Source organism: Heterodontus francisci, chromosome 18 (genome assembly GCF_036365525.1).
Source record: "Heterodontus francisci isolate sHetFra1 chromosome 18, sHetFra1.hap1, whole genome shotgun sequence".
Lineage (NCBI taxonomy): Eukaryota > Metazoa > Chordata > Chondrichthyes > Heterodontiformes > Heterodontidae > Heterodontus > Heterodontus francisci.
Genome location: NC_090388.1, coordinates 41,413,928 through 41,441,544, shown reverse-complemented (window position 1 = coordinate 41,441,544; position 27,617 = coordinate 41,413,928). Strand labels below are relative to the sequence as shown.

At 40.4% G+C, this 27,617-nt stretch overlaps 2 protein-coding genes across 5 annotated transcripts in view; one reads left to right on the top strand and one right to left on the bottom strand.

The window, feature by feature from the left end:
• Positions 1 to 27,617, bottom strand: part of immp2l (inner mitochondrial membrane peptidase subunit 2) — a 737,403-nt gene that overhangs the window by 346,204 nt on the left and 363,582 nt on the right. Inside the window, exon 4 of one of the 3 annotated variants that reach the window (XM_068050590.1) lies at positions 1,670 to 1,837. The exons of the other annotated variants lie outside the window; for them this stretch is intronic. Within the exon in view, the coding sequence (XP_067906691.1) occupies positions 1,705 to 1,837 (133 nt within the window). The 3' untranslated portion in view covers positions 1,670 to 1,704. Of the gene's footprint in view, positions 1 to 1,669; positions 1,838 to 27,617 lie in introns of those variants that run through there. 3 annotated transcript variants of the gene reach the window in all.
• lrrn3a (leucine rich repeat neuronal 3a) overlaps positions 1 to 27,617 on the top strand; it is a 57,888-nt gene that overhangs the window by 20,798 nt on the left and 9,473 nt on the right. The window contains exon 2 of one of the 2 annotated variants that reach the window (XM_068050585.1): positions 8,576 to 10,377. The exons of the other annotated variant lie outside the window; for it this stretch is intronic. The gene's annotated coding sequence lies outside the window, so the exon portion shown is untranslated. The remainder of the gene's footprint in view (positions 1 to 8,575; positions 10,378 to 27,617) is intronic. 2 annotated transcript variants of the gene reach the window in all.

Below are 27,617 nucleotides of genomic sequence, written 5' to 3'. Positions count from 1 at the left end.
TACAACAAAAAACTGTGCAACATTTATAAAACTGATGAAATAAGTTAACCAAAGTTAAAACAGTTTATCAAACAGTAGAGAACCAAGTTTTAAAAGAGTGATCAACATGCATTGGAAGCAAAAGACTAATTTTCAAATGAGATACAGATTCTTTTTGATCAATGTAAGCTTGAATACACAGAACTTTGTTTGTAATCTCAAAAATCAAATTTCGGAATGAATAATGACCGTAATATCAAAATGAATCTGAAATTAATCACCTGTATAACAACAATCACTTCATTTCAGAATAATTCAGTGTGTGTGAAACACTTGCAATGTCTTGTGAGATGTGATGGGGCACTATATAAATGCAAATTCTTTCTTTCTATAATGTCAAAGATTTATGAGAGGCCACACACAAATATCTGTTGATAGATTTTTTTTGTCATATCTCAAGAGTGTAAATCCTTAATAGTGTCCTGTTTGCCAAATATGAAATTAATTGTACATATCCTTATCTGGCGAAGCTATTCGGGTAGTGAATGTACTGCCTGGAATGGGATAGTTTAACAACGAAAGCACTTGTTTTTACCAACTGTACTTGCTGAGAACATTTTTGTACTCTGTTAGCCATGACCATAATGCTATTTCTAAAAGTAAAGCAAAATTAAATCTAATCTTTTAGCACCAGAGATTCTGAACTAAGGCAAAACTCTGTGAAAAGGTAATTAAACGGTTAAATACCCAAGAGAGTTATGGACAGCATTACTTGCACTGGGCTTCGAATCTGCTAGGTAACTTCCAATCTCACAAAAGAAAACCTCATTTGCCCCAGTTAATTTTACAGATGGTTAGCTGAATATGGAATTATAGAAATTAAATTTTTTTTCTTCACATGCTTGAGTGAACACATGAATAAGGCTTGCATTTTGAAGCTAACATATTAGAAAATGCAACAAAATGATTACTGCATTTCAGTTTTTATCAGCTGATAATGTCAGCACATGCCAAAATTATACCTTCACACAACATTTAGTAGTGCTCCTTGTCTAGTTGCAGGAAACCAAAAGTACACACAGTAAATTGCATCTTAGACCTATGACAAGACTATAACAATGACAAATGTACAATTCAATTGAATCATCTGACAAAAAGTAATTGCAAAAAAAAAGCTGTCAGTTATATTCTGGTCTGACAATTTTTTTTAACATGGTGCAGATTGTAGTTGAGAGTTGCACTGCATAACATATAAAAAGGCAAAAGACTTCCCAAGGAATACTTTTATCGACATTGCTTAACGGTTCTGGTCCGCTATGGACCAATTCATATCTTGTAAGCAACAAGGTTAAGAAATATATACCTTGCAAGGTTAAGAAATATATACTTTGCGCAGAAATATATCAAGTATAGATGAGTAACTTTTAGTTAGTATTCATTTATTCCACCAAAATTTCCTTCCAACATAGAAAAAATGAATTATCTTTAACATCTATATCATCACTTTATAATTTAAACATTTATGCCTTTAGAAGATGCATTAAAGGGTAATTAGAAGTCATTAAATTCTAGGATTCAGTGGAAGGTCTCATCCTCTTGTTGCACAAGTTAGAAAAATAATTGGGGTGAAGTGTATTGACATGACACCAGATTGTTGTTCATTTCATTCTCGGGTTGTGGGCGTTGCCGGCAAAGTTGCCATTCTTTGTTTGTCTCTAGCGGCCATCAGAAGGTGGTGCCAGTCCTCCTCCTTATCCCACTGCCGTCCATGTGGTTAAGGTGCTCCCACAATACCATAGGGAGTTCCAAGATTTTGGACCACTGATGATAAAGCCAAGAGGTCCTGGCACATCTGAAACTAAACATCAGTGAGCGGGGTATATATGAGTAAGTGCTACTTGATATCACTACTGATGACTCCTTCCATCACTTTGCTGATGACTGACAGCAGGCCAATAGGGCAGTAGTTGTCCTTTTGCAGACACAACATACCAAGGCAATTTTCCATGTTAAATAAAAACAGAAGATGCTGAAAATATTCACCAGCTCAGGCAGCATCTGTAGATGGAGAAACAGACTTAATGGTTCAGATCTATGACCTTTCAACAGAACTGAAGATAACAGGAGAATATCAGAAAGGTAATCGACCTGAAACATTAGCTCTGTTTCTCTCTCCACAGATGCTGCCAGACCTGCTGACTATTCCCAGCATTTTCTGTTATTATTTCAGATTTCCATTATCTACAGTATTTTGCAATTTTCCACATTGTTGAGTAGGTGCCAGTGTTGTAGCTGTACTGGAACACCTTGGCTAGGGGCATGGCTAGCTCTGGAGCACAGGTCTTCAGCACCACAGCCAGGATGTTACTGCTGCTATAGCCATTGCTGCGTTTAAAGCATTTCAAGCATTTGTTGATGTTACACGGATTGAACCAAATTGGCAGAAGACTAGCATTTATAATGGTGGGGACCTCAGGAGAAGGCCGAAAAGGATCATCTACCCCAAAATTCTGGCTGAAGGTGGTTGTAATCATTTTAGCTTTGTCTTTAGCTTCACTATTATTGAGGATGGGGATATTCATGGATCTGCCACCTCCCTTTAGTTGCTTAATTGTTAACCAACATTTATGATTAGATGTAGCAGAGCTTTGCCTTGATTTGTCAGTTGTGTGATTGCTTCACCTGGTCAATAGCATACTGCCTTCACTGTTTAGCAGCCTGTAATGTGGCTTCACCATGTTGACACCCCATCTGCAGTAAACCAGGATTGGTCATCTGGCTTGGTTGTGATGTAGGAGTGAAGCATTGGGTCCAGTCTGCATGCTAGACCTGGTTCCCACTGGTGGAACCTATATACACCCTTGTGGAGGCTGGTATTCCACCACGCAACTGGCAAACCAGACGCTGCACTACTACTACACTGGGTTCCCCTTCTAGGTCCAGGGACAGGAACTCCCAACATAATCCAATCCCAAACTGTGTACATATTACATTTAATACCTGCCTTTTTACCTCCTCTTTCCTTACCATCCAAGGCCCCTAACACTCCTTCCAGGCGATTTACTTGTACTTCTTTCAATTTAGTATATTGTCTTCACTGCTCATAATGCGCTCGCCTCTGCACTGGGGAGATCAAATGCAGATTGGGCAACTGCTTTGCAGAACACCTCTGCTCAGTCCGCAAGCATGACCCTGAGCTTCAGTTGCTGGCATTTTAATTCACCACCGTGCTCTCATGCCCACATTTCTGTCCTTGGCCTGCTGCAATGTTCCAGTGAACCTCAACGTAAGCTCAAGGAACAACACCTCATCTTCCAATTAGGCACTCTACAGCCCTCTGGACTCAACAGTGAGTTCAACAATTTCAGAGCATGACTGCCTTTTTAAAATGTTTTTTTTAAATTTTGTTTTATTTTTTAAACCTGCGTCTGTCTAAAGCATGTTTTTCAGATTTTGGCTTTTGGACAAAGCTGTTCGTTATTCTGTCATTAACACTCTCTCTTGATGAATTCTGTGTCTTTTACCACAACGATTAGCATCCCTTTGCCTTTGTTCCGTGTCATCTTTGTCATTTAATCTCTCCTGCCCTCCGCCCTATCACACACCTTCCCTTTTGTTCTTCTTCCCCCCCCACCCCCTCCTCCCTTTCAGTTGCTCCAAGCCTTTTACATTTCTAACCTTTGCCAGTGCTGATGAAAGGTCACAGATCTGAAACATTAACTGTTTCTCTCCACAGATGCTGCCAGATCTGCTAAGCATTTCCAGCATTTTCTGTTTTCTATATTGTCTGCCCTTGTTATGAATATCAAACTATCACCCATATTTAAATTATAAATTTACTGGCTACTGCTTGAGCTTTCTGTGGTGGTGCATTGTAATGCAATCCTCTGCTAACTATCCCACTGCTTCTTGTTTTCTCATTTGGAAAGTTTTCCTGCTAATGGACAATTATACTGTACTAAATTAATCTCTAGATCAAAACTATCAATCATTTGGAAATGTTAGGATCTGTTTGAGTGACAAGGCTTTATTGTTATACCTTCATTCATCCCAAATGAGAATACACTTTAACTTGTTTATAGTGTCTATTAGTCAATTCTGCAGATGGAGACAATTATATGCTGCAATAAAAATGTTCTAAACATTTTCGCAAATCATTAGTTCTAAAAAATCAGAAAACTCAACAGAATTTCTCTCTATCCTGTAACAATGTGCATGATACCTTGGCCATCATTTTGCAATAGCCACAGTAGACTGGATGTACTAGCCAAGAAATCTGATCAAAAAAGCGCAGAAGGCTCCAAAATCTTAAAAGTATCGACAAAAGCAAAATAGTGCAGATGCTGGAAATTTGAAATAAAAACAGAAAATGCTGGAAATACTGAGCAGGTCTGGCAGCATCTATGGAGATAGAAACAGAGTTAATGTTTCAATTGGATTTGATACTGGGTAATGAACCCGGCCAGGTGTTAGATTTAGATGTAGGTGAGCACTTTGGTGATAGTGATCACAATTCGGTTAGGTTTACCTTAGCGATGGGCAGGGACAGGTATATACCGCAGGGCAAGAATTATAGCTGGGGGAAAGGAAATTATGATGCGATTAAGCAAGATTTAGGATGCGTAGGATGGGGAAGGAAACTGCAGGGGATGGGCACAATCGAAATGTGGAGCTTATTCAAGGAGCAGCTACTGCGTGTCCTTGAAAAGTATGTACCTGTCAGGCAGGGAGGAAGTTGTCGAGCGAGGGAGCCGTGGTTTACTAAAGAAGTTGAAGCGCTTGTCAAGAGGGAGTAGAAGGCTTATGTTAGGATGAGACGTGAAGGATCAGTTAGGGCGCTTGAGAGTTACAAGCTAGCCAGGAAGGATCTAAAGGGAGAGCTTAGAAGAGGACACGAGAAGTCATTGGCGGATAGGATCAAGGAAAACCCTAAGGCTTTCTATAGGTATATCAGGAATAAAAGAATGACTAGAGTTAGATTAGGGCCAATCAAGGATAGTAGTGGGAAGTTGTGTGTGGAATCAGAGGAGATAGGGGAAGCGCTAAATGAATATTTTTCGTCAGTATTTACAGTAGAGAAAGAAAATGTTGTCGAGGAGAATACTGAGATACAGACTACTAGGCTAGATGGGATTGAGGTTCACAAGGAGGAGGTGTTAGCAATTTTGGAAAGTATGAAAATAGATAAGTCCCCTGGGCCAGATGGGATTTATCCTAGGATTCTCTGGGAAGCCAGGGAGGAGATTGCAGAGCCTTTGTCCTTGATCTTTATGTCGTCATTGTCGACAGGAATAGTGCCGGAAGATTGGAGGATAGCAAATGTTGTCCCCTTGTTCAAGAAGGGGAGTAGAGACAGCCCTGGTAATTATGGACCTGTGAGCCTTACTTCGGTTGTGGGTAAAATGTTGGAAAAGGTTATAAGAGATAGGATTTATAATCATCTTGAAAAGAATAAGTTCATTAGCGATAGTCAGCACGGTTTTGTGAAGGGTAGGTCGTGCCTCACAAACCTTATTGAGTTTTTTGAGAAGGTGACCAAACAGGTGGATGAGGGTAAAGCCGTGGATGTGGTGTATATGGATTTCAGTAAGGCGTTTGATAAGGTTCCCCACGGTAGGCTACTGCAGAAAATACGGAAGTATGGGATTGAAGGTGATTTAGTGTTTTGGATCAGAAATTGGCTAGCTGAAAGAAGACAGAGGGTGGTGGTTGATGGCAAATGTTCATCCTGGAGTTTAGTTACTAGTGGTGTACCGCAAGGATCTGTTTTGGGGCCACTGCTGTTTGTCATTTTTATAAATGACCTGGATGAGGGTGTAGAAGGGTGGGTTAGTAAATTTGCGGATGACACGAAGGTCGGTGGAGTTGTGGATAGTGCCGAAGGATGTTGTAGGTTACAGAGGGACATAGATAAGCTGCAGAGCTGGGCTGAGAGATGGCAAATGGAGTTTAAAGCGGAAAAGTGTGAGGTGATTCACTTTGGAAGGAGTAACAGGAATGCAGAGTACTGGGCTAATGGGAAGATTCTTGGTAGTGTAGATGAGCAGAGAGATCTTGGTGTCCAGGTACATAAATCCCTGAAAGTTGCCACCCAGGTTAATAGGGCTGTTAAGAAGGCATATGGTGTGTTAGCTTTTATTAGTAGGGGGATCGAGTTTCGAAGCCATGAGGTCATGCTGCAGCTGTACAAAACTCTGGTGCAGCCGCACCTGGAGTATTGCGTGCAGTTCTGGTCACCGCATTATAGGAAGGATGTGGAAGCTTTGGAAAGGGTGCAGAGGAGATTTACTAGGATGTTGCCTGGTATGGAGGGAAGGTCTTACGAGGAAAGGTTGAGGGACTTGAGGTTGTTTTCGTTGGAGAGAAGGAGGAGGAGAGGTGACTTAATAGAGACATATAAGATAATCAGAGGGTTAGATAGGGTGGATAGTGAGAGTCTTTTTCCTCGGATGGTGATGGCAAACACGAGGGGACATAGCTTTAAGTTGAGGGGTGATAGATATAGGACAGATGTCAGAGGGAGTTTCTTTACTCAGAGAGTAGTAGGGGCGTGGAACGCCCTGCCTGCAGCAGTAGTAGACTCGCCAACTTTAAGGGCATTTAAGTGGTCATTGGATAGACATATGGATGAAAATGGAATAGTTTAGGTTAGATGGTTTCACAGGTCGGCGCAACATCGAGGGTCGAAGGGCCTGTACTGCGCTGTAATGTTCTATGTGCTAAGTCTGTGACATTTCATCAGACCAGAAACGTTAACTCTAGTTTTCTCTTTACAGATGCTGCCAGACCTGCTGAGTGTTTCCAGCATTTACAGTTTTTATTTTATCTTAAATTAACCAGTTGGCTGTACTTATTTTTATCTTGATTAATTTATCCCTTGCTCTATAACAATCAGTAGGTTTGTTTCCTGCTAATGTGCATAGTATGTTGCAAATTATAGCACAGTCAGATGGAACAAAGCAGCAAATTATAGAGTCATAGAGAGTCATTACAGCCCATAGAATCCATGCTGGCTCTCTGTAGAGTAATCCAGTCAGTCCCATTCCCCTGCTTTATCTCCGTGGCACTGCAGGTTTATTTCCCTCAAGTGCCCATCCAATTTCCTTTTGAAATCATTAATCGTCACCGCTTTTACTACCCTCATAGGCAGTGAGTTCCATAGAACCATAGAACAATTATGGCAGAGAAGGAGGCCATTCATCCCATCGTGTCTGTGCCAGCCGAAAAAACTAGCCGCCCAATCTAATCCCACCTTCCAGCACCTGGTCCATAGCCTTGCAGGTTACAGCACTTCAGGTGTATGTCCAGATACCTTTTAAAAGAATTGACGGTTTCTGCCTCCACCACTGTTCCTGTCAGCGAATTCCAGACACCCACCACCCAGTTCGCTGCGTAAAAAAAGTTCTTCCTCACATCCTCCCTTCATCTCTTGCCCAAAACCTAAATCTGTGTCCCCCAGTCCTTGTACCATCAGCTAATGGGAACACCTTTTCTTAAGGTTGATCTTGCAAACCTCTGTCAAATCTCAACTCGATTTTCTTTGTCCTAAGGAGAACAACTGCACCTTCTCCAACTTAACATTGTAGCTAAAGTTTTAAATGTACAATACCACACTACACAGTAAACTGAATAGGATAGTTTCATCAACAAAAAGAAGTGTGGTTATTTAATGTCAAGAGCTGTGCTGAGTTGAAGCTTAATGTTGAGACTAAAATCAGCACTTTAGAGATACTAATTTGTTTTGCAACAAAGAGATATCAAGTATCTTCGAACTGTTTACATGGCCTCAAATAACACACAACAGCTTGTGATGTGGCACAATTAGCAACTACTGTATAAATGAACTGTATAACTAAAGGATCAGAAATAGGAGTTTATATAGCAATAAACCACGCTGTATAATATCAGACTGCACAACTCATGAGCTGAATACCAAGTGGTTTAAATAGTCTGTCAACATTCAACTTTTAAAGGAAATTATCACTGCTCTCTTTGTGTTCCATTATATAAGGCTGTTAAATGAAATTGTTAAAAAGTAAATGCTTCTGCAATTTTAAACAGAATTTCTATGCAAAGTATTTTAGACCGAGCATTTGGTGCAAGGTTGTAGAATGTTGTATTCAGTACAAGGTCTGGGTTCTGCCTGAATAGTTGAGAAATAGATGGAGAGAAATGGCCACTTAGGAAAGACAAAGAGAATGAAATTGAAATGAAGAGAACAAGGAGGTGGCAGAGAATGAAATCGATATTAAGGAAGTACCAGCGACAGGGAAAACTGGCCTGAAAATCAAGGTAGAGGCAAAAACAGTAATTAAAGAGACACATGAAGAGAGCAGAGCAGGGAGGAAATAGAGAAGAAGATGGTTTGTGAAATGATGGTTTCAGGCAGTGGGAGGTTTTTTCTCTGACAATTACAATAAACCCAATGCAGAAATAAGTCACATGGTATAAATACCACTTGAAAACATCAGTCAGAACATGATACGATCAGATTAGTCTAATTTTATTCTCATCCATTTAATCCAATGTGGAAACTAAAATGATTACTACTTTATCCTATCCTTAAGTGGGATTTTATCTGGTTTTCATATTTCAGGATCTTTGGACCATTTTTCCACAAAGGATTTGGAAAAAGTTACTTCAACCACCCCCAGCACCCAACACACCCTCCCTTCCCCCCATCTGACCACCCTTGCCTTGCCGGGGCCCGACCTATTACCCCCGGCAAATCAATCAAAACTTACCTTAACTCCCAACTCTGTGTCTTCCTCTGTGGTTGGCGGGGCTGCAGTCCCAGCAGTGGCCACCACTCCCAGTGGTGCTGCTGGGACTAAGAGCTGCTGGTCTGCTGATTGGCCAGCAGCTCAATGAGGCAGGAGTTCCTCCCTCAAGCGGATGGAAGTCCCGCCTCGGAACAATTCAAGCCTGTGGACCTGTAAAATATGGAATGGATCCCCAGGCGAGACGGAAGCGGGGCTGCCGCCGACTTTTCAGTCCTTTGCCAGCTCCCATCCACCCAACGTAAAATCCCGGCCATAGTGTTTTGTCTGTAGGGAGTGATCATTGTAGTGAAACAAAAGTGGGGTCTGAGAAGCTAAAGCTAAGTACCGAACCTTGATGTTATTTCCTCATAGACTGTAAATTGTACCAGGGGCAGCGAAAAATGGCCCGCCCGCCCCAGGCCAATTAAGGCCTTTACTGGCAATTAACTGCCACTTAATGGTCTCCTCCCGCCACTGCTGGTATTTTACCTGCCACGGGCAGACGGCTCTGACCCCCCCCATCCCTACAGGAGGCCGCCCAGTAAAACCTGGCAGCCTCCCTGCGGGCTGGACGGGGGGACCCTCCTGATCGGGCACCCTGTGCCCCACGGAAGGCCCCCCCATGGCACAACTGCCCCCACTGTATTACATTCCCCCCACCGCCCTTGCCTCACCAGGACCTGGCCAATTGTCCCTGACGAGGCCCTACAAACTTACCTTTTTTCCGGGGCCGGCATCCCTCTTGCTCCTCTCCCTGGCTGCAGTCCCAGCAGACCACCACACCTGGTTTTGCAGCTAGGACTGAGAGCGGCTGGCCCGCTGATTGGCTGGCAGCTCTTGGAGGCGAGACCTCCTGCTTCAAAAGGGCGGAAGTCCTACCCGAGGCCAATTAAGGACCTGGGCCACGTAAAATCATAGCATGCCTCCCAGGCCCAGCAGAGGCATCTCGCCCCCTGTTTTTTGACTGGTGGATGGGGCTTCTGGCCCAATGTAAAATTCTGGCCTAAGAAACAATGGGCTGGATTCTAAGTCCTGTGCCGAAATCTGCGGCGGGTGAAAAAAACGATGGGCCGCACACCAAGCACGGTGGCTCATTTAAATAGCTGGGGCGGACTGCCTTCCCCCCCCACCCCCCCCCCCCCCCCAGCCCCCTGCTGATCACGTGGAGGGAGCAGGCTGTCCGTCCCCAGCAATGGTGTCAGCTGCCTGTGTGCAGGCGCTGAGGCCATTTTTAAAGGGCTATTAGCCCGACCGGCAAATTTAAATAATTAAAGATAGATTAAATGAAATAAAATAAATACATCTCTTTTGCCCCTCTCCAACCTCCCAAAAACAATTAAATTATTTTCCCTTCCCCCCGCAACACTTATCTTTATAATCTGACCTCCCCGTGCCCCCCCCCCCACCAACTGCACAAACTTTACACTATGATCCTTCCCACCATCCCCTACACCCATGATGCTAATTTGACCCCGTTTCCCCTCCCCCACACTGAGAAACCTACCTCCCACACCCCTTCCCCACCAGCGTTGCACCTCGTTTCCCCGGATGGGGATCCGAAGGTGTTGCAGTGCTGGCCACCGGGGTGAAGATTGCGGCAGGACATTAGGAGACGACAGGAAAGTCATTGGTACAGGTATTGTAATTTATTTAAATATTCAAATTATGGTTCCATCGGCAAGTGGCAGGGGTGCCGCCATGAGGCCTCGCTGCTGCTGGCATTATCAGGCTGGGTCCTTCAGGTGCCGAGGTCTGTGGCAGGCCTCATTCGGTGCCATCTTCATGCCCACCCCGCCATGAATCCCGACATCGAGGGTTCTATAGAATCCAGTCCAATATTGCGCTTTTCACATCATCACGTTGCTCAAAGCACTTAACAACCAATTTTTTAAATGGTCATCATTGTCATGTAGGCAAATGCGGCAGCCAATTTGCCCACAGTGAAGGTGAGGGAAAAATGTCGGTCACGTCACTAAGAGATCATCTTTGCTCTTCTTTGAATAGTGCCACCTGAATAGGTGGACAGAGCATTTGTTTAACATCTCACCCAAAAGACAATGCAGCACTGCAGTACTCCCTCTGTAATGCACTGAAGTGTTACCCTAGATCATTTGCCCCTTATCCTGAAGAGCGCTTGATCCCATGACTTCCTGACTGAAGAGGCAAGAGTGCAACAACTGAGTCATGTTAAAATGTGTGACAAGAGCAAAGAAAGTGATGTAATGTTTCAAATATATGGTAGCCCTTCCCCCATCATTATTACAGTAAACAGTCTTGTACTATGTTCTTCTTAATTACCCTGCTTATGCTTGGCTTTACCATAGTAGTTAGTTCTATCCTTCGCTAATTCTATTAGGGGGAGACAGGAATACTGTTGCCTGGTTTCAACATAATTTATGTTGCCTTGGATTAAATAACTTTCTTGATTAAGTTATTTTTAATTATTGCATGCAATTTTCCATCCTAAAATCTGACTATTTGATAGTGTCAGTGTAAAAAAATGTAGACTGGTCAAACAATCCAAAAGCATTTTGAAATATAAAATTTCCTACATTACAACAGTGACTACACTTCCTTAGCTGTAAAGCACTTTGGGACATCCTGAGGTCATGAAAGGTACTATATAAATGCATGTCTTTTATAAAAGTTTCACAGTTAACAAACAAGAACAAATATCTGACTTTGCAGAAGGAAAATTCTAAATGTAATGGTGCAATAATTTAAATGCTCGGAATTGAACTTGTTTTGGGATACATTTTGCCATTGACTTGGCTACGTTGAGGTGATAATTTTTGATGATTTTAGGCTCCACAATGAATACAATGCTTCAAAACACACACCATCTTTTCCCATGAACCTTGCCTACTCACTATAATATGTATTTATTTATCTCCATGAATGGTGCTCTAGCTCCCCTGTCACATAAAATGCAAAAGGTTGAGCACATTTCAGCTTTTTGTTCTCGTCTATTCCCAGTCTGACCCCTCTTTCTAATCACATGATACATGATCAGCAACTGACAGTATTAAATGCAACTAGCTTATTATTAATTTAGTTGATATGGAGATAGACAAGTCTGGGACTAGATTAAGGAATGCATTAGTGTAAATGCTGAAATTAAGTGTCCATCAGAGGATTGAGGCTTGTGTTCCTGCATTCATGGAAGTGTGCCATTCCTTTCAATAATTATGGTAAATAATATGGGTAATATTCCTGCTGAGGTTAAACAATGAAATCAAATATCTTATTTCACTCTCAAACATTTCTGAAGGTTTTTTCTCTTTACTCATGTTTGTTTTACCCTTCATTGTGCTGGATATAAACTAGAGGATTGTGAGCAATCAAACCAAATGTAAAGAGCAGAGGTTCGGGATGTGAAAAAATATGACACCTGTACGTTTTTGAAGTGTGCAGGAAACCCAAATACCTTCATGACTAATGCTGCTAAAATCATATTTTTAAACATAAAACAGGTAGGCTCCTTTAGCTGAGTTCCAGAAAAATGTAATTATGGAGCAATTGTGAAGCACTGCAGCTTTAACTATTATGAGCTGCAGGAAGTCATATTCATCATGTAACTAAAGCCCAAAGCAATTTGATACAGTTTTAACCACGTTAAATATACTTAATGCAAACCAACTGACCATGTCTCTAGAGCACATTTATGATGTACAATACAAAGTGCAATTATGAAAGTAAAAAGGAAGTTCCTTTTTTCTTTAGTATTAATTTCAATAGCATTGGAAGGAAATATTGCAGCCATTAGATGGTCACAATCTGCAGTTTTTGCACATCATGGTCCCAGATAGCTAATCAGCAGTTCAGTTCACACATCAGTCACTCTAAATTACAGCCTAATTTGACAATAAAACCCATTACGGCACAAAACACGTCCATTTTAATAATGCATGGAGATCTTTAAACAGGAATTCCTGAAACAAGCCATTACTGGCTATAAAGGACAATCATTCGACAGTGCACGCATTATTCCCATGTTATAAAGTGAGATCATATTGCATTTACTAGAATATCTGATTGCCATTTAATAAAAAAACCTTAAGTTATCGACTTTCTGTAACATCTCAGAAAAATGGACATTTCTCAGTGGTCTGCATTAGTTATCTTGCCTCAGAATTATTCTGTACAATAATTTTGTTAAAAAGTGCATTGCAAATCAGTATTACAGTGAATCCAAAGTCAGTCAACTATTTCTATTAATTTAACAGATCTGAATATTGATACTTTTCTGTATCTTTACAACAATATTATTCTCTAGAAGAGAGTGTATTACTAATTTAGTAATGCATGTCTCTGCCTCAATAGATAATAGAAATCAGTGGCTATTCTGGGTTCTATTGGAATGAGGAGTATATTAATCAACTGTTGAGAGTAGTGAAAGAGGAGAATACAATGAACAGAGTGGACTCATAGCTCTCCTAACTGGTCTCCTTTCAAATCTTTTTTTCAGCTTGAATAATTTAATAAAATATTTTTTAAAACTAAACATTAGGAGAGCCATAAGGAGGATTTTCATTCTGAATAGCCAAGCTATGCATTCCTCTCTACAATAGGTCCAGAGCTCTCCCAATGACTGCAAAATTTCTTGCAGATAAACTAGAATGTGGACACTGAGAGTTCAAGTCTTCAGAAGAAGGAATTTTCCTCCACACAAGATCAGATGGCAGGTTGTTCAACCTTGCCCATCCTAGAGCAAAGACCAAAGTACGGAAAGTCCTCATCAGGGAACTCCTCTTTGCTGACGATGCTGCATTAACATCCCACACAAGAGTGTCTGCAGAGACTCATCGAAGGGACTGCGGCTGCCTGCAACAAATTTGGCCTAACCATCAGCCTCAAGAAAACGAACATCATGGGACGGGACGTCAGAAATGCTCCATCCATCAATATCGGCGACCACGCTCTGGAAGTGGTTCAAGAGTTCCTAGGCTCAACTATCACCAGTAACTTGTCTCTCGATGCAGAAATCAACAAGCCCGTGGGAAAGGCGTCTGCTGCTATGTCCAGACTGGCCAAGAGAGTGTGGGAAAATGGCGCACTGACACGGAACACAAAAGTCCGAGTGTATTAAGCCTGTGTCCTCAGTACCTTGCTCTACGGCAGCGAGGCCTGGACAACGTATGTCAGTCAAGAGTGACGTCTCAATTCATTCCATCTTTGCTGCCTCCGGAGAATTCTTGGCATCATGTGGCAGGACGTATCTCCAATGCAGGAGTCCTCGAGGTGGCCAACATCCCCTTCATATATACCCTACTGAGCCAGCGGCGCTCGAGATGGCTTGGCCATGTGAACCGCATGGAAGATGGCAGGATCCCCAAGGATAAATTGTACAGCGAGCTCATCACTGGTATCAGACCCACCGGCCGTCCATGTCTCCGCTTTAAAGACGTCTACAAACACGACATGAAGTCCTGCGACATTGACCACAAGTCGTGGGAGTCAGTTCCGGTGATTACCAGAGCTGGCGGACAGCCATAAAGGTGGGGCTAAAGAGTGGCGACTCAAAGAGATTTAGCTGTTGCAGGAAAAAAGACAGAAGTGCAAGGAGAGAGCCAACTGTGTAACAGCCCCGACAATCAATTTTATCTGCAGCGCCTGTGGAAGAGTCTGTCAGTCTAGAATTGGCCTTTCTAGCCACTCCAGGCTACTTCACAAACCACTGACCACCTCTAGGCGCTTACCCATTGTCTCTCGAGACAAGGAGGCCAAAGAAGAATAAGAAGACACTGAGAGTGTGGATAAGCAGAGTTGTTAACCTATCCTTCACAATTACCCGCTCCATTTCCAGTTAGACATACTCACAGAGCTGTTCATTTGATTGTTACAACTAAAAGCCACCGTTGGAGCTTCGTTATGTATGATTTCCTCTTTCTTGGCAATAGCACCCTTAACAAATTATCCATGCCAGGAAAAGTTCAAATAGTATCATAAAATTAAGCCTGAAGGATTATTTAGCAATATTACTATTCCTCAGCAATGCTATTAGTGATTTCAGGTTTAGTTTAAAAAATAGATCAATGTAATAGGTGCAATGCAGTATGCTGTTCGACAGCAACTAAACAACAATGGAATTACCTGAAATGCTTCACTGTCATTTTTATTTTAAACATTTTAAGTGTATTTATAGTCATATCACATTCATGGTCTGTCTTTTCACCTTGGCAAATCAACTTGTTTATCTATTGGCATTTTCAAAAGTGTTTTCTTCAAATTGATGACCATATAATCAAGTTAACAATAATAAGATATATTTGTATAGCATATTTAATGGAATAAAATGTCCCAAAGACGCTTCACAGGAGCGTCACAAAATAAAATATGAGCCACATAAGGAGATATTAGGTCAGATGACCAAAAGCTTGGTCAAAGGGGTAGGCTTTAAGGAGAGTGTTAAAGGAGGAAAGCAAGGCGAAGAGGCGGAAAGGTGTAGGGAAGGTATTCTAGAGCTTAGGGCTTAAGCAACGGAAGCTGCAGCCTTGAAAACAAGGATGAGAAGTTTAAAATCAAGACATTGTTTGACCAGGAGCCAATGTAGGTCATGAGCACAGGTGTGATAGGTGAACAGGACATGGTGTGAGTTAAGACATGGGAGCAGAGATCTGGATGACGAGTTTATGGATGGTAGAATGTGGGAAACCGGCCAGAAGTGCGTTGGAATAGTCAAGTCTAGAGGTAATGAAGGCATGAATGTTAAAAAGGAAAGCAAAGTGCATTATATGGAAATACATTCAAATCAGTAGATTAAATATTATAATTAAAATAACTCCTTGCTCCACTCTTTACTATTAATGCATGCTTTCCCCATCAAGCTCCAGTGTATCTATTTCAATTCTGCAAGAAACAAGAGACTAGCTTTGCTATGTGCATTACATGGTCAAATTTCTCAGCTAGCCACATTTCAGAAAGCCAATGTGTTATTAAATCATTCTTTCTTCTCCCATTCCGCAGATGGGTTTACAAGGCTGTAGAAGTGAGACTGCTAAAATGGCTGCAAAGGCAGAGATTGCAAAGTAGTTCTTTTATTCCTGTGTTTGAATTGTGTGGGCAACAGCCGTGCTTTGAAAATGCTTACCGCCTATAAAATGGTGCAGTAAAGTGAGTTGCTCGCCTTACTGGCAGCAGGGCATGGTACTATGTAACTACTGCATTTTTACTTTTTAATTACCATCTCTCTAACCGTTGAAGTGGAAACAGAACAAGTGCCAAGGCCTAACACACTTTTCTTCTCTCCCTTGCTTTACTTCTCTGTTGCTCTGGTGACGAGCAACAACGCTTGGCTTATCCTAGCTGAGAACGTCTTTCCATCAGGAACAATGTACCCTCTCCTTGTGAATTGATGCATGAAATATACAGACTGACAGCATGTGAAACAAACCTAATTATGAGATTCCAATCATATTGCATCACCGTGATACTGTAATTAATCTGTCCAGAGTTGTATTATTTATGATAAAGGGATCTTCTCAAAATAAAAATAAATTCTCTTTTTATCAATAGTACGTATTCTAAAGCTGCTGTTGCATAATATACTTTTTGAATATAAAGAAAATAATTTAAGTTACAGATTTATTGCAATAACCATGCTAATCTAGTGTTGAAGCTAGTGAGGAAATTAAACACATGATGCATTATATAAACAAACATCAAGCTGAGTCTTTTGAGAAATATTTACACCTGACAATTAGCAATAATCCTTTCATATCAGGTTTTGTGAAAATTGTTTTGGGATGTTATCCTTACCAAAAGGAGTCTCCTTATGTTGTGCATTAAGTGCAGATGTTAAAGATGTTTCATAATTCCATTGCAGAATGGTAGACTTTTTGAAAATTATATATGTTCCCAATATGCCAATTTTGTAAAAGCAACTTTTATTTTTATTGCTTTTTTTCTTTTCCATGAGTGAGTATTCCTGGGTAAGCTCCCTGCACCACAATACATTATCCCATATTTCTTCCTCCACCTGGCTCGATACTTTGCACTTGAAAGGACAGAAGCACAGCCGACCCTCAGGCTGCTGCCCAACCACCCTTGCAACTGGCTGCATGGAAGCATCATTGCAAGTGATTCTTCCCCTCTGACTTTCCCTTCCCCCGCTGAGAAATGAGGCAATCTCTACTCAGGATCTCTGCTTGACACAGGTTGATCAGAATGCCTGATCAGATCTTAAACCGGTGTCCATCGTTGTGGTATGTTGTTCATTATAAGCTAAACAATTACGATTAAATAGCACATCTGCTCAAGTTTTACCATTGAGAGTTTTCAAACTGTACATTTGAGACCTGCCAAATACATTGCAGTAGTCCTTCCTCTTCTTGAACATGCTTCTATTACATGAGGGTGAAACCATTCTTTTTAGGCCATAAAATATAAACTGACATTTATATAGCTCTTAAAAGATTGCAGTTTTGCTGTTAGTAACTCCTGGAAGAGAAGTAGATTAGGTTTGATATACAAAGATTAAGCTGACTAAAATAGTGATATTTTGTGATTTAGCAAACAACTGTATCTTGCCAATGTCAATAACAGTTTTTATCTACTGATTGTAAAAAAAAAAATTGCTTGTTTCTACTTCTATTTCTTTGTGGGCTCCTCCTGACAATGTGGATCCACCTCAAACACTAGGATGGCACAGAAAGGGCCATGGACTGCCATGACTGCTGCTAGTGCAGTTCCTTAGACTGTAAAGCAGTAAGTGTGATTTACATGTGAAAGGAGAGAAGGAAAAACTATGGCATTTTACTCACCCCCCTCCACCCAAGATGAAAAATTTTCAACACATCCTCAAAATAGAACGCCCAGTTGAAATGTCAGCAAACTAAGATGAACTGCACTGCTGATATACTGTTTGAGGGCTAAGAATTAAACACTTCAGCTGCTGCATCACACCTCATTCATAAAGAAAATATAGCATCCTCATATGACATGTGGATTTTAAAAATAACATCTTTATTCAAATTATTTTGTCCCCAAATCAACCTCTTATTGCTACATTTCTTCTTAACCAGGAAGACCACAATAAATTCATTGCAAACATCACAACAGACAATATCAGTGGGACTCTGAGATTGGCTAACAGAAGCAGTGAATTACTGTGGGATACCACATATCAACTGCTGTTTGCATTCTGTTCACCCATCGTCTCATGGGGGAACTTTTTCTGCTGTTGCACACTATTTCATCTAATGTTCCTGCTAAGAATGGATGTAACATACAAACAAGCCTGGGACTCTGTGAAGGCTGGTATTCTGTTTACCATTTTTTTTTCCTTTGGATGTTAGTCAGAGCTGATGAGCTGCAATTCATCACAAGAAATTGAATTTTTCAGTTTACCAGTCTACATATGGCTTCTGTATAATTTAGCAATCATGACATAGGAAGTATTTCCTGTATGCCCAGGATGTTGCCATGGTTACACTGTTGGCTGCTTACAGCTGCTACATCCATAGATGCCAGCCATCACAGTCAGCATTTTAACCCATGTGTGAGCTTGCAGCATTTCTCAAGAAAGATATTTTTTAAATCTGGGATTACTGGTGTCAGCCAATCAGATAAATTGGATGACAGGTCTGACAGAGGCTGTCAGAACTGGTCAGGTTGGTTGTTTACATAGATTGCTGTCTCTGTTTAAATGTTGTTTAACACATGTTCATCTCGACCTTCATAGTTTAGGAATTTAAGAACCAAAAATGTTTAAACTGCACTTCAGATTGGTCAACATATAAAAGAGGGAAAAAAAAGTTACTATTTTAATCTGACTTTTAATCAGAACTCAATTGCAACCAGCCTTATCCTTCCTGAAGTTACATAAAATTAAAAATTGTTTGTTTGAAAATATTCTGATTTGATTATTTTAATCTGGTTTGAAAATATTCTGATTTGATTATTTTAATCTGCTAACCTCCTACCTAGCTCAAATCTGCCATCAGGTCCAGGACAAGAACCAACTGGACAGTGAACTAGTTTCATCTTGGGAAACATATAATGCACTGCCGGTTTAGATACTGTAGATTTGTTAAATCAGGTGTAAGATTTCCAATGAAAGAAACTGGATATTGGAAACTATTTATTTTCATTTTTTAAATGTTTGCGTGCTTTTAAGTAGAAATTATTTTGTTGAAGAAGAAAATTACAGTAATTTTGAAAATGCCCAAAAATGCACCAAATAATTCAAAAATCAATGTTCTGGGGCAGGGGTTGTGGAGGTGCACAGGGGAAATGCTCCCAGACCTCCCTAGAAACTAAAGCTTAGGCTTTCAGCATCCCTATCTCCCTTCAGTAATTTATACATACATCATTGCTGAGCAGTGCCCTTTTGTGCACTTTAGATTTTATCCCTTGCAAGAACAGATGACTATAGCTATAGCTTAAGCTCATGTCCCACTGAACTTTCAGGCTAATTCCCTGTTTATGTATCAAGAACTATATGCTGGGCTGTTTTTCACCTGTCAGCTTTTTTGATGCATTTGATCAGCTTTTGCTTGTTTTCTAGGTTTGCACGTATGTCCACTAGTTAAGCAACCTGTCCCGTTGTCCGCTAGAACACACAATTCACTGTATTGTTTTAATACTAGATGTAAGAACTTTATTGCTTAAAAAAAGTGAAATCAGTCAAATATGATGTGCAAGTCTAAAGACAATTTAGCTTCAAACACTTGCAAAACACACCATCTTCAAATTTAAAATTGCTCCATTACCTAGATATCAACATAAAATTAAATGAACCTTGTAATGATGTTTTGAATCTAGCTGTATATCTTGTTCTACATATAGCATAGTAATTAAAACTGGCTTTCATGCTAAGAACCAAAAAGGCATTTCAGGATATGGTGGAGGAGGGATTAAAAGTCTATTAGATCAACAGCACATAGGTGAATTGAACAATATCAGGAAGTGGTAGTTCCTGTTGTCTCTTAGATGATATCTTAGAAGGTTCCTCAAATGAGGTCATATGGGTAGAACATAAAAACAAAAAGGGGGCAATCACTTGACTGGGAGTGTACCATAAGCCTCCAGACAGTCAGGGAGAGATAGAGGAACAGATATGTAGGCAACGCTCAGAGAGGTTTAAAAATAATAGGGTAGTAATAGTAGGGGATTCCCCAATATTAACTGGGATAGTCTTAGTGCAAAAGGCTTAAAGGGAGCAGAATTCTTAAAGTGCATACAGACGAGCTTTTTGAGCCAGCACGTAGAAAGTCCTACAAGAGAAGGGGCGGTACTGGACCTAATACTAGGGAATGAAGCCAGTGAATAGTGACCATAACTCTGTAAGATTTAAGGTAGTTATGGAAAAGATGGACCGGAAATAAAGGTACTGACTTGGGGGAGGCCGATTTCAATCTGATAAAACAGGATCTGGCCAAAGTGGACTGGGAGCAGCTACTTGTAGGAAAGTCTACATCAGACCAGTGGGAGTCATTCAAAAAGGAAATAGTGAGAGCTCAGGGCCAACATGTTCCTATAAAGGTGAAGGGGAGGACCAACAAGTCCAGGGAATCCTGGATGTCAAGGGATATAGAGGATTGGATAAGGAAAAAAAAAAAGGAGCTTTTGGCAGATTCAGAGCGCTGAAAACAGCAGAGGCCCGAGAGGAGTATAGAAAGTGTAGGGGGGTACTTAAAAAAAGTAATTAGGAGAGTGAAGAGGAACACAAATAAACACTGGCGGGCAGGATAAAGGAAAATCCCAAGGCGTTTTATAAGTATATTAAGGGCAAGAGGATAACCAGGGAAAGAGTAGGGCCCATTAGGGACCAAAGTGACAATGTGTATGCGGGGCCGGAGGACATAGGTGAGGTTTTAAATGATTACTTTTGATCACGATGGAGAAGGACGATGTAGGTGTAGAGATCAGGGAGGGGGATTGTGATATATTTGAACAAATTAGCATTGAAAGGACGTATTAGGTGTTTTAGCGGGCTTAAAAGTGGATAAATCCTCAGGCCCATGAGATGTATCCCAGGCTGTTATGTGAGGCAAGGGAGGAAATAGTAGGGGCTCCGACATAAATTTTCAAATACTCTCCGGCCACAGGAGAGGTACCAGAAGACTGGAGGACAGCGAATGTGGTACCATTATTCGAGAAGGGTAGCAGGGATAAACCAGGTAATTACAGGCTGGTGAGTCTAACCTCAGTGATAGGGAAACTATTGGAAAAAATTCTGAGGGACATGATTAATCTCCACTTGGAGAGGCAGGGATTAATCAGGGATAGTCAGCACGGCTTTGTCAGGGGGAGATCGTGTCTAACAAACTTGATTGAATTTTTCGAGGAGGTTGTAAAGCAGTTGATGTAGTCTACATTTACTTCAGTAAGGCTTTTGATAAGGTCCCGCATGGGAGATTGGTTAAGAAGGTAAAAGCCCATGGGATCCAGGGCAATTTGGCAAATTGGATCCAAAATTGGCTTAGTGGCAGGTGGCAGAGGGTGATGGTCGTGGGTTGTTTTTGTGAGTGGAAGCCTATGACCAATGGTGTACCGCTGGGATCAGTGCTGGGACCCTTGCTGTTTGTAGTGTACATTAATGATTTAGATGTGAATAGAAGGTATAATCAGTAAGTTCACAGATGACAGGAAAATTGGTGATGTTGTAAATAGAGAGGAGGAAAGCCTTAGATTACAGGACGATATAGATGGGCTGGTAAGATGGGCGGAGCAGTGGCAAATGGAATTTAATCCTGAGAAATGTGAGGTGATGCATTTTGGGAGGACAAACAAGGCAAGGGAATATACAATGGATTATAGGACCCTAGGAAGTACAGAGGGTCAGAGGGACCTTGGTGTATTTGTCCATAGATCACTGAAGGCAGTAGGTAGATAAGGTGGTTCGGAAGGCATATGGGATACTTGCCTCTATTAGCCAAGGCATAGAATATAAGAGCAGGGAGGTTATGATGGAACTGTACAAAACGCTAGTTAGGCCACAGCTGGAGTACTGTGTACAGTTCTGGGCACCACACTATTGGAAGGATGTGATTGCACTGGAGAGGGTGCAGAGAAGATTCACCAGGATGTTGCCTGGGCTGGAGCATTTCAGCTATGAAGAGAAACTGGATAGACTAGTGTTGTTTTCCTTAGAGCACAGAAGGCTGAGGGGGATTGAGGTATACAAAATTATGATGCGTATTGATAGGATAGATAGGAAGAACTTTTTTCCTTAGCGGAGGGGTCAATAACCAGGGGGCATAGATTTAAGGTAAGGGGCAGGAGGTTTAGAGGGGATTTGAAGAAAGCATTTTTCACCCTGAGGGTGGTTGGAATCTGGAACGCACTGCCTGAAGGGATGGTAGAAGCAGGAACCCTCACAACATTTAAGAAGTATTTAGATGAGCACTTGAAACACTATAGCATACAAGGCTATGGGCTAAGTGCTGGAAAATGGGATTAGAATAGATAGGTACTTGATGGCCGGTACAGACACGATGGCAGAATGAAGGGCCTGTTTCTGTACTCTCTGACTCCAAAGCTCTCTGGGCCAGGTTCCTTCTTGGTGGAGGGGACAGAAGGAGGAGGTTCACTATCCCAGGTTATTCACTTCCATATTCAGAGAAAGCATTGAAGATACATTAGCAGAAACAGGTCATCGATCCAACATCTGGTTTGGGAAATGATGCATATGTGGTAGGGAAAGATTTAAGAAGACGACTTCCAAAGAGTGGGAAATACTATTTTAAATAATACAGGATCTGCCATAGAACATGATTTTTTTCTGTGTATTTGGAGGAAGGAAGACATATTTGTTGCATTTTCAGTTTCTTGTAATTTTCCACACCTATTAGAGAAAGCAACCGAGGCGCATATAAAAACTAGGCTGTTTTGAAAACAATTGTTTCTCTGCAGCTCGTTGACATAAAACATTTTCAAACTCACTCAAAATGTGTCACAAAAGGTTTTTATATAAACAGCTTGCATTTATATAGTAGTCCTGCTATGCAGGAATGTTGCAGAGTACTAGAACAATATTCTTGTTCCCAATGTACCAACATGTAACTACAACTTGCAAGTTACTGCTTCCAGAAATTCTACCTTGGTAGTAATACAAAATATGTTCGGGACATTATCCATTCATTTACATTGCACATATAAATCCACACAGATCTAGTGTTCTGCACAAGCGTATACAAATGCCTAATGTCCATACTTTAAAAAAAAATGCATGACCTGGGAACATTAAAGGAAAGGTTGATCTGTTATCTTTGTTTTAAAACGTGTCTGTTAAATGCCTTTTAAAAGATCTAATAGTGTTAATGGAAATAAAAGTATATTGACCGATCCAAGTATATTACACTAAACATTGAAGCACCACACAATTTTTTTTTATTGAACTTTTTTGATTCTTTCATAGGATGTGGGCGTCGCTGGCAAGCCAGCATTTGTTGCCCATCCCTCATTGCCCTTGAACTGAATGACTTGCTAGGCCATTTCAGAGGGCAGTTAAGAGTCAACCACATTGCTGTGGGTCTGGAGTCACATGCAGGCCAGACCAGCTAAGGTCAGCAGATTTCCTTCCCTAAAGGACATTAGTGCAGATGGGTTTTTACAACAATCAATGATAGTTTCATGACACCATTACTGAGATTAGCTTTCAATTCCAGACTTTTAATTAATTGAATTTAAATGCCACCAGCTACCATGGTGGGATTTGAACCCATGTTCCCATGACATTAGCATGGGCCTCTGGATTGCTAGTCCAGTGACATTACCACTACGCCACCTGGCTCATAATATTGTTTAAATAGATACTATAGAAAAAGTTGCACTTCAGATCACAGGGGAATGGAGCCCACTTTTGTGAGTGGCCAGTGATACCGACCGTGGGAGAGTGAGAGACTACTTAGCACAAAATTGGCTCTAGTAAGTCATATTTTTAAGCCAAAAAGCATGTGGAGAGCATGTGAGGATAGTTGTGAAAATATTTCAAAGAACATACTATCAAAAGGAGATAATTCCTCTTTCTGCATTCTGTGCACCAAAGGGGAATATCAAAGTTGTAAAATTCAGGAGGAAGCCTCTGCAAAGGCATTGAGCAAGAACAGGTCTGACAAAGGCGAGATTTTGAGAAGCTGCCAAATTCAACGAGTAATGCTTTTTGAATGAGTGATTTTTCCATACAAGTTCAATGGGCACATCGTTGAGTGAAGCCCCAGACATGGCCATTTACTATGTCGGTAAGCCTTCACGTTACCCTTGGGTTCACTATGGTTACTGCCGTGGAGAATATGTTCCACCATCTTTTTACTGTTTGCTTCTCAATAACTTTAGCACCAAATGAAATTAATACTTTGCATAGGTTACAAAATGATTCAATATATTGGTAATGTAAACTTGTAGAATTCTTTTCTTATCTAGGAAATTAATTTGGAGGAGAAAGGTGGTAATTTCCTGTCCGAGATAGAAATGGGGAAGCAATTTAGGGAAACAGTGAGTTGCAGGGAACCATTGCATTTTTTGATTATCTGTAATCGAGGTTTGTAATTCATTAACCCTGAAAGCAGCAACTAACACCAACAATTTTCCAAGGAATGAACAGGTTCCAAAGGTAAATTCATCAAATTTTACAGTAAATAATTAAAGTCCTAATTTCAGGCCATAATTTCTTGCAAGCCTCCTGCGATGGTTCAGAATTATTTTGACTGTTTTTCTGTGGTAAAGATTTGAAAATTAAAAGTTAGTTTTAATGTTTTTTAAGCAAAGTTTGGTCTCATGAGTTAAAAAAAGGTGAAAGTGAGTAACATGCTAAATGGAAGTTCTTTTTCCAAAAACAAAACAATATCAGCTTCACGAGGTTGTCAACAAAAATCACTCGTATGCATTGTGAAAAGTCCTTTGATTTCTGACTGTCTGTGAAGAAGATCAGGAAAGAGATTTTGTTGGAAGGGTATTCAGGCTTTTAAACAAGAAAAACAACATCCTGCATTTATATTGCATCTTAATTTAGTAAAACATCACAAGGTGCTTCACAGGAGCATTCTCAAACAAAATTTGACTTGTGAATAAAGCAGCTTAATGATTTGCATCAAGCTTTGTCTCACCAAATGATTACCTGGTTTGCCTTCACAGAATTGAAAAAACATTTATGTAACACTAGGCGGTTGGTAGCATAGTGGTAATGTTACTGGAACAGTAATCCAAAGCTCGGGGACATTGAAATCCCACCATGGCAGCTGGAAGAATTTAAATTCAATTAATTAATAAATCTAGAAAAAAATGCTAGTCTCATTAATAATAATCATGAAACTATTGGATTGTTGTAAAAACCAATCTGGTTCACTAATGTCCTTCAGGGGAGGAAATCTGCCATCTTATCTGCTCTGGCCTACATGTGACTCCAGACCAACAGCAATGTGGTTGACTCTTAAATGGCTTAGCAAGCCACTAAGTTGTCAAGGGCAATTAGGGCTGGGCAATAAATCCTGGACTCTCCAGCAATGCTCACATTCCAAGAATAAATTTTAAAAAGCATGAAGATTCAGTTGAGGTCAAACGGTGGTATTATTTTTAAACCCTGGATCATCCTCTTGCACAAGCAGATATAGATCAGTTTGAGTCAACTCCCACCAAAGATCCTCCGAGCGACCGATATTACAAAGCAAAAAGGTATCAGCAGCAGACCCAAATTTGTAACAGTTAAGTAAGAACATGTGAAAACAAAGGACAGGAGAGACCAGCTGGTCCATCGAGCTGCCTTATACTGTCATAGGGTAACTTCTGCACACCGTGACCCCTAGACACACAGCACCCTAACCAGATTAGGAAAGAAAACAATGTTATCAACAGCTGAATGCCTAATGATGTGCAGGAAACAGTTTTGAAAAAAGCCAATATGCCAGAAACAAAAACTTAAAAATTACTTGGTTTAACTGAAAAATTAAATAAATATAAAAGGTTTAACAATATGATGAGATTTTCACATATGGTAGAAACTCTACGTGAGGCTATTGTGCTGTCGATTTACTGTTTCAGAAAAGCTTTGTTGCATTAGCTCATGTCTTTCAAATAACCAGTGGAGTGACACCAAATTCAGATACTTGCTTTGTGAATTGGGAAAGAATATCTTTCCTGTAGAATGGTGTAAAGGATTTCTACGTAATGGACATGTTCTGATGCCTTTGGAAATAAGCAACTAATTTCTAAAGAAAAAGTTAGTAATTTCTGGGGACGAAAAGTGGTTTTGCTCCAGGAAACACTCTTTTTAGAATGACTGTTGGATTATTCCTGAATAGATTTTCCATTAAAGAGGGCACACAGTGAGTGCCTTATTGCAAATACCCACCAAGTGATGGCCAGAAAAAATGTTGTTCTAAAGAATGTGAAGATATCGGGTTATTGAAATAGAATTTGTAGCTTTGTAATACAATCGGAAGTAACTTAGCATGTTTTTAAAATGTTTCTACTAGTATTTCTATTACTGTTAACTATAAATTAAATTAAATGACATATTCAAAGTCATCACAAGTTCCGTGAAAATTCAAAACACTGTAATCCAAATGCAGTTTTAAATAAGGGTAGTACGGATTTACTATTACAGCATAAGAGCACCTCATTGCTTCTCTCAAACTAACAAATAGCATCAAAATATATTGCCTACATGGAAGATGATCTTTAATGCTGCATTGTCTTTACTATTCCAGCAGTGTTTTCAGAAATTGCTTGTTCCTATAATTAAAGGGACACCAGTACCACTGAAATGCAAAATAACTTTATTTTTCTGACAAGCTATGCAGCAAAAAAACCTCCACTAAATTGCCTTTGCATGTTGTCATTCTGACAAAAGTAATATCAGGCTGTACAATATGCCTGGCTTTCCCAAAACTGCTACATACTCATTTTAAACAGTACATTAATGGGAAGATTTTTGTGTTTATTTTTCTTGCATAATGTGATGATTATACTTCTTTTTAACTTCCATATTTAGTGTGCAGCAGCACACATATTAGAAGGCAGACTGCAGTCATCTGGGAGGGTATTTATCTGTTTAACCATCTTCTAATTTCCATTCCTAACATCTCAGAACACTTCAGGCAACTGTTGAGCCCCCACAGCTATCCTGGTAACTCAGCACAAACCTAAGACAGAACCTGGGATTTACCCTGTCCATATGGCTCACTACCAAAGCATATGATTTGTTTATGGACAAAGCCACCAGGAGAGCTACAAACTACTAAGTTTGCATGGCAGATTTTCTATTTAAATATAGCTAAGTACAACACAAGGAAGGTATCATTTCTGAAGGTTTTTCCCCTCTAAAAAATACCAGTTATACTTGTGTGGTAAATCGGCAGCACTAAAAACAGAAATTGTAGGTCTGGGGAGAGAAACAGCTGTGTGGCTGAACAGGGGATGTGACAGAACTCATCGGAAAAACTGGGTGAGAATCCAATCCATTGTTTTACACACATTTCAGTTTTCCAGCTTCATTTGTATGTTCTTCAGCTACATTTTATTCATTTTTCCTTTCATTCAATTTTAAAAATGTGTCTTTAGCTTTGAAGAAAAATTCCAATGGCTATTTTATTTTGCTTTTTTTGCCTATTCTAAATATTTGTGATTTCTCCCTCCAATGTGATACTGTCACTGTATTGCAAATCTTATTGCTACCACATAGCAGACAGCTAAAGGATATCGACATCATTAACTGAATGTAGATCCATGAAGATGTTTAGCACTGACATTCTCATATTGAAGTCAGTATTTACTTTTGCTGCCCCAATCTTTAACTACAATGTTGGGCTCTGACTCCTATGGCAGGCAGCATTAGCAAGTCACATTTTGACCTTATTGGCACATGTCTAGATATTTACAGATTTTTAGCTGGAATGCTGTGTATCTGACTTCTATGACAGACATTGCAAAATAACA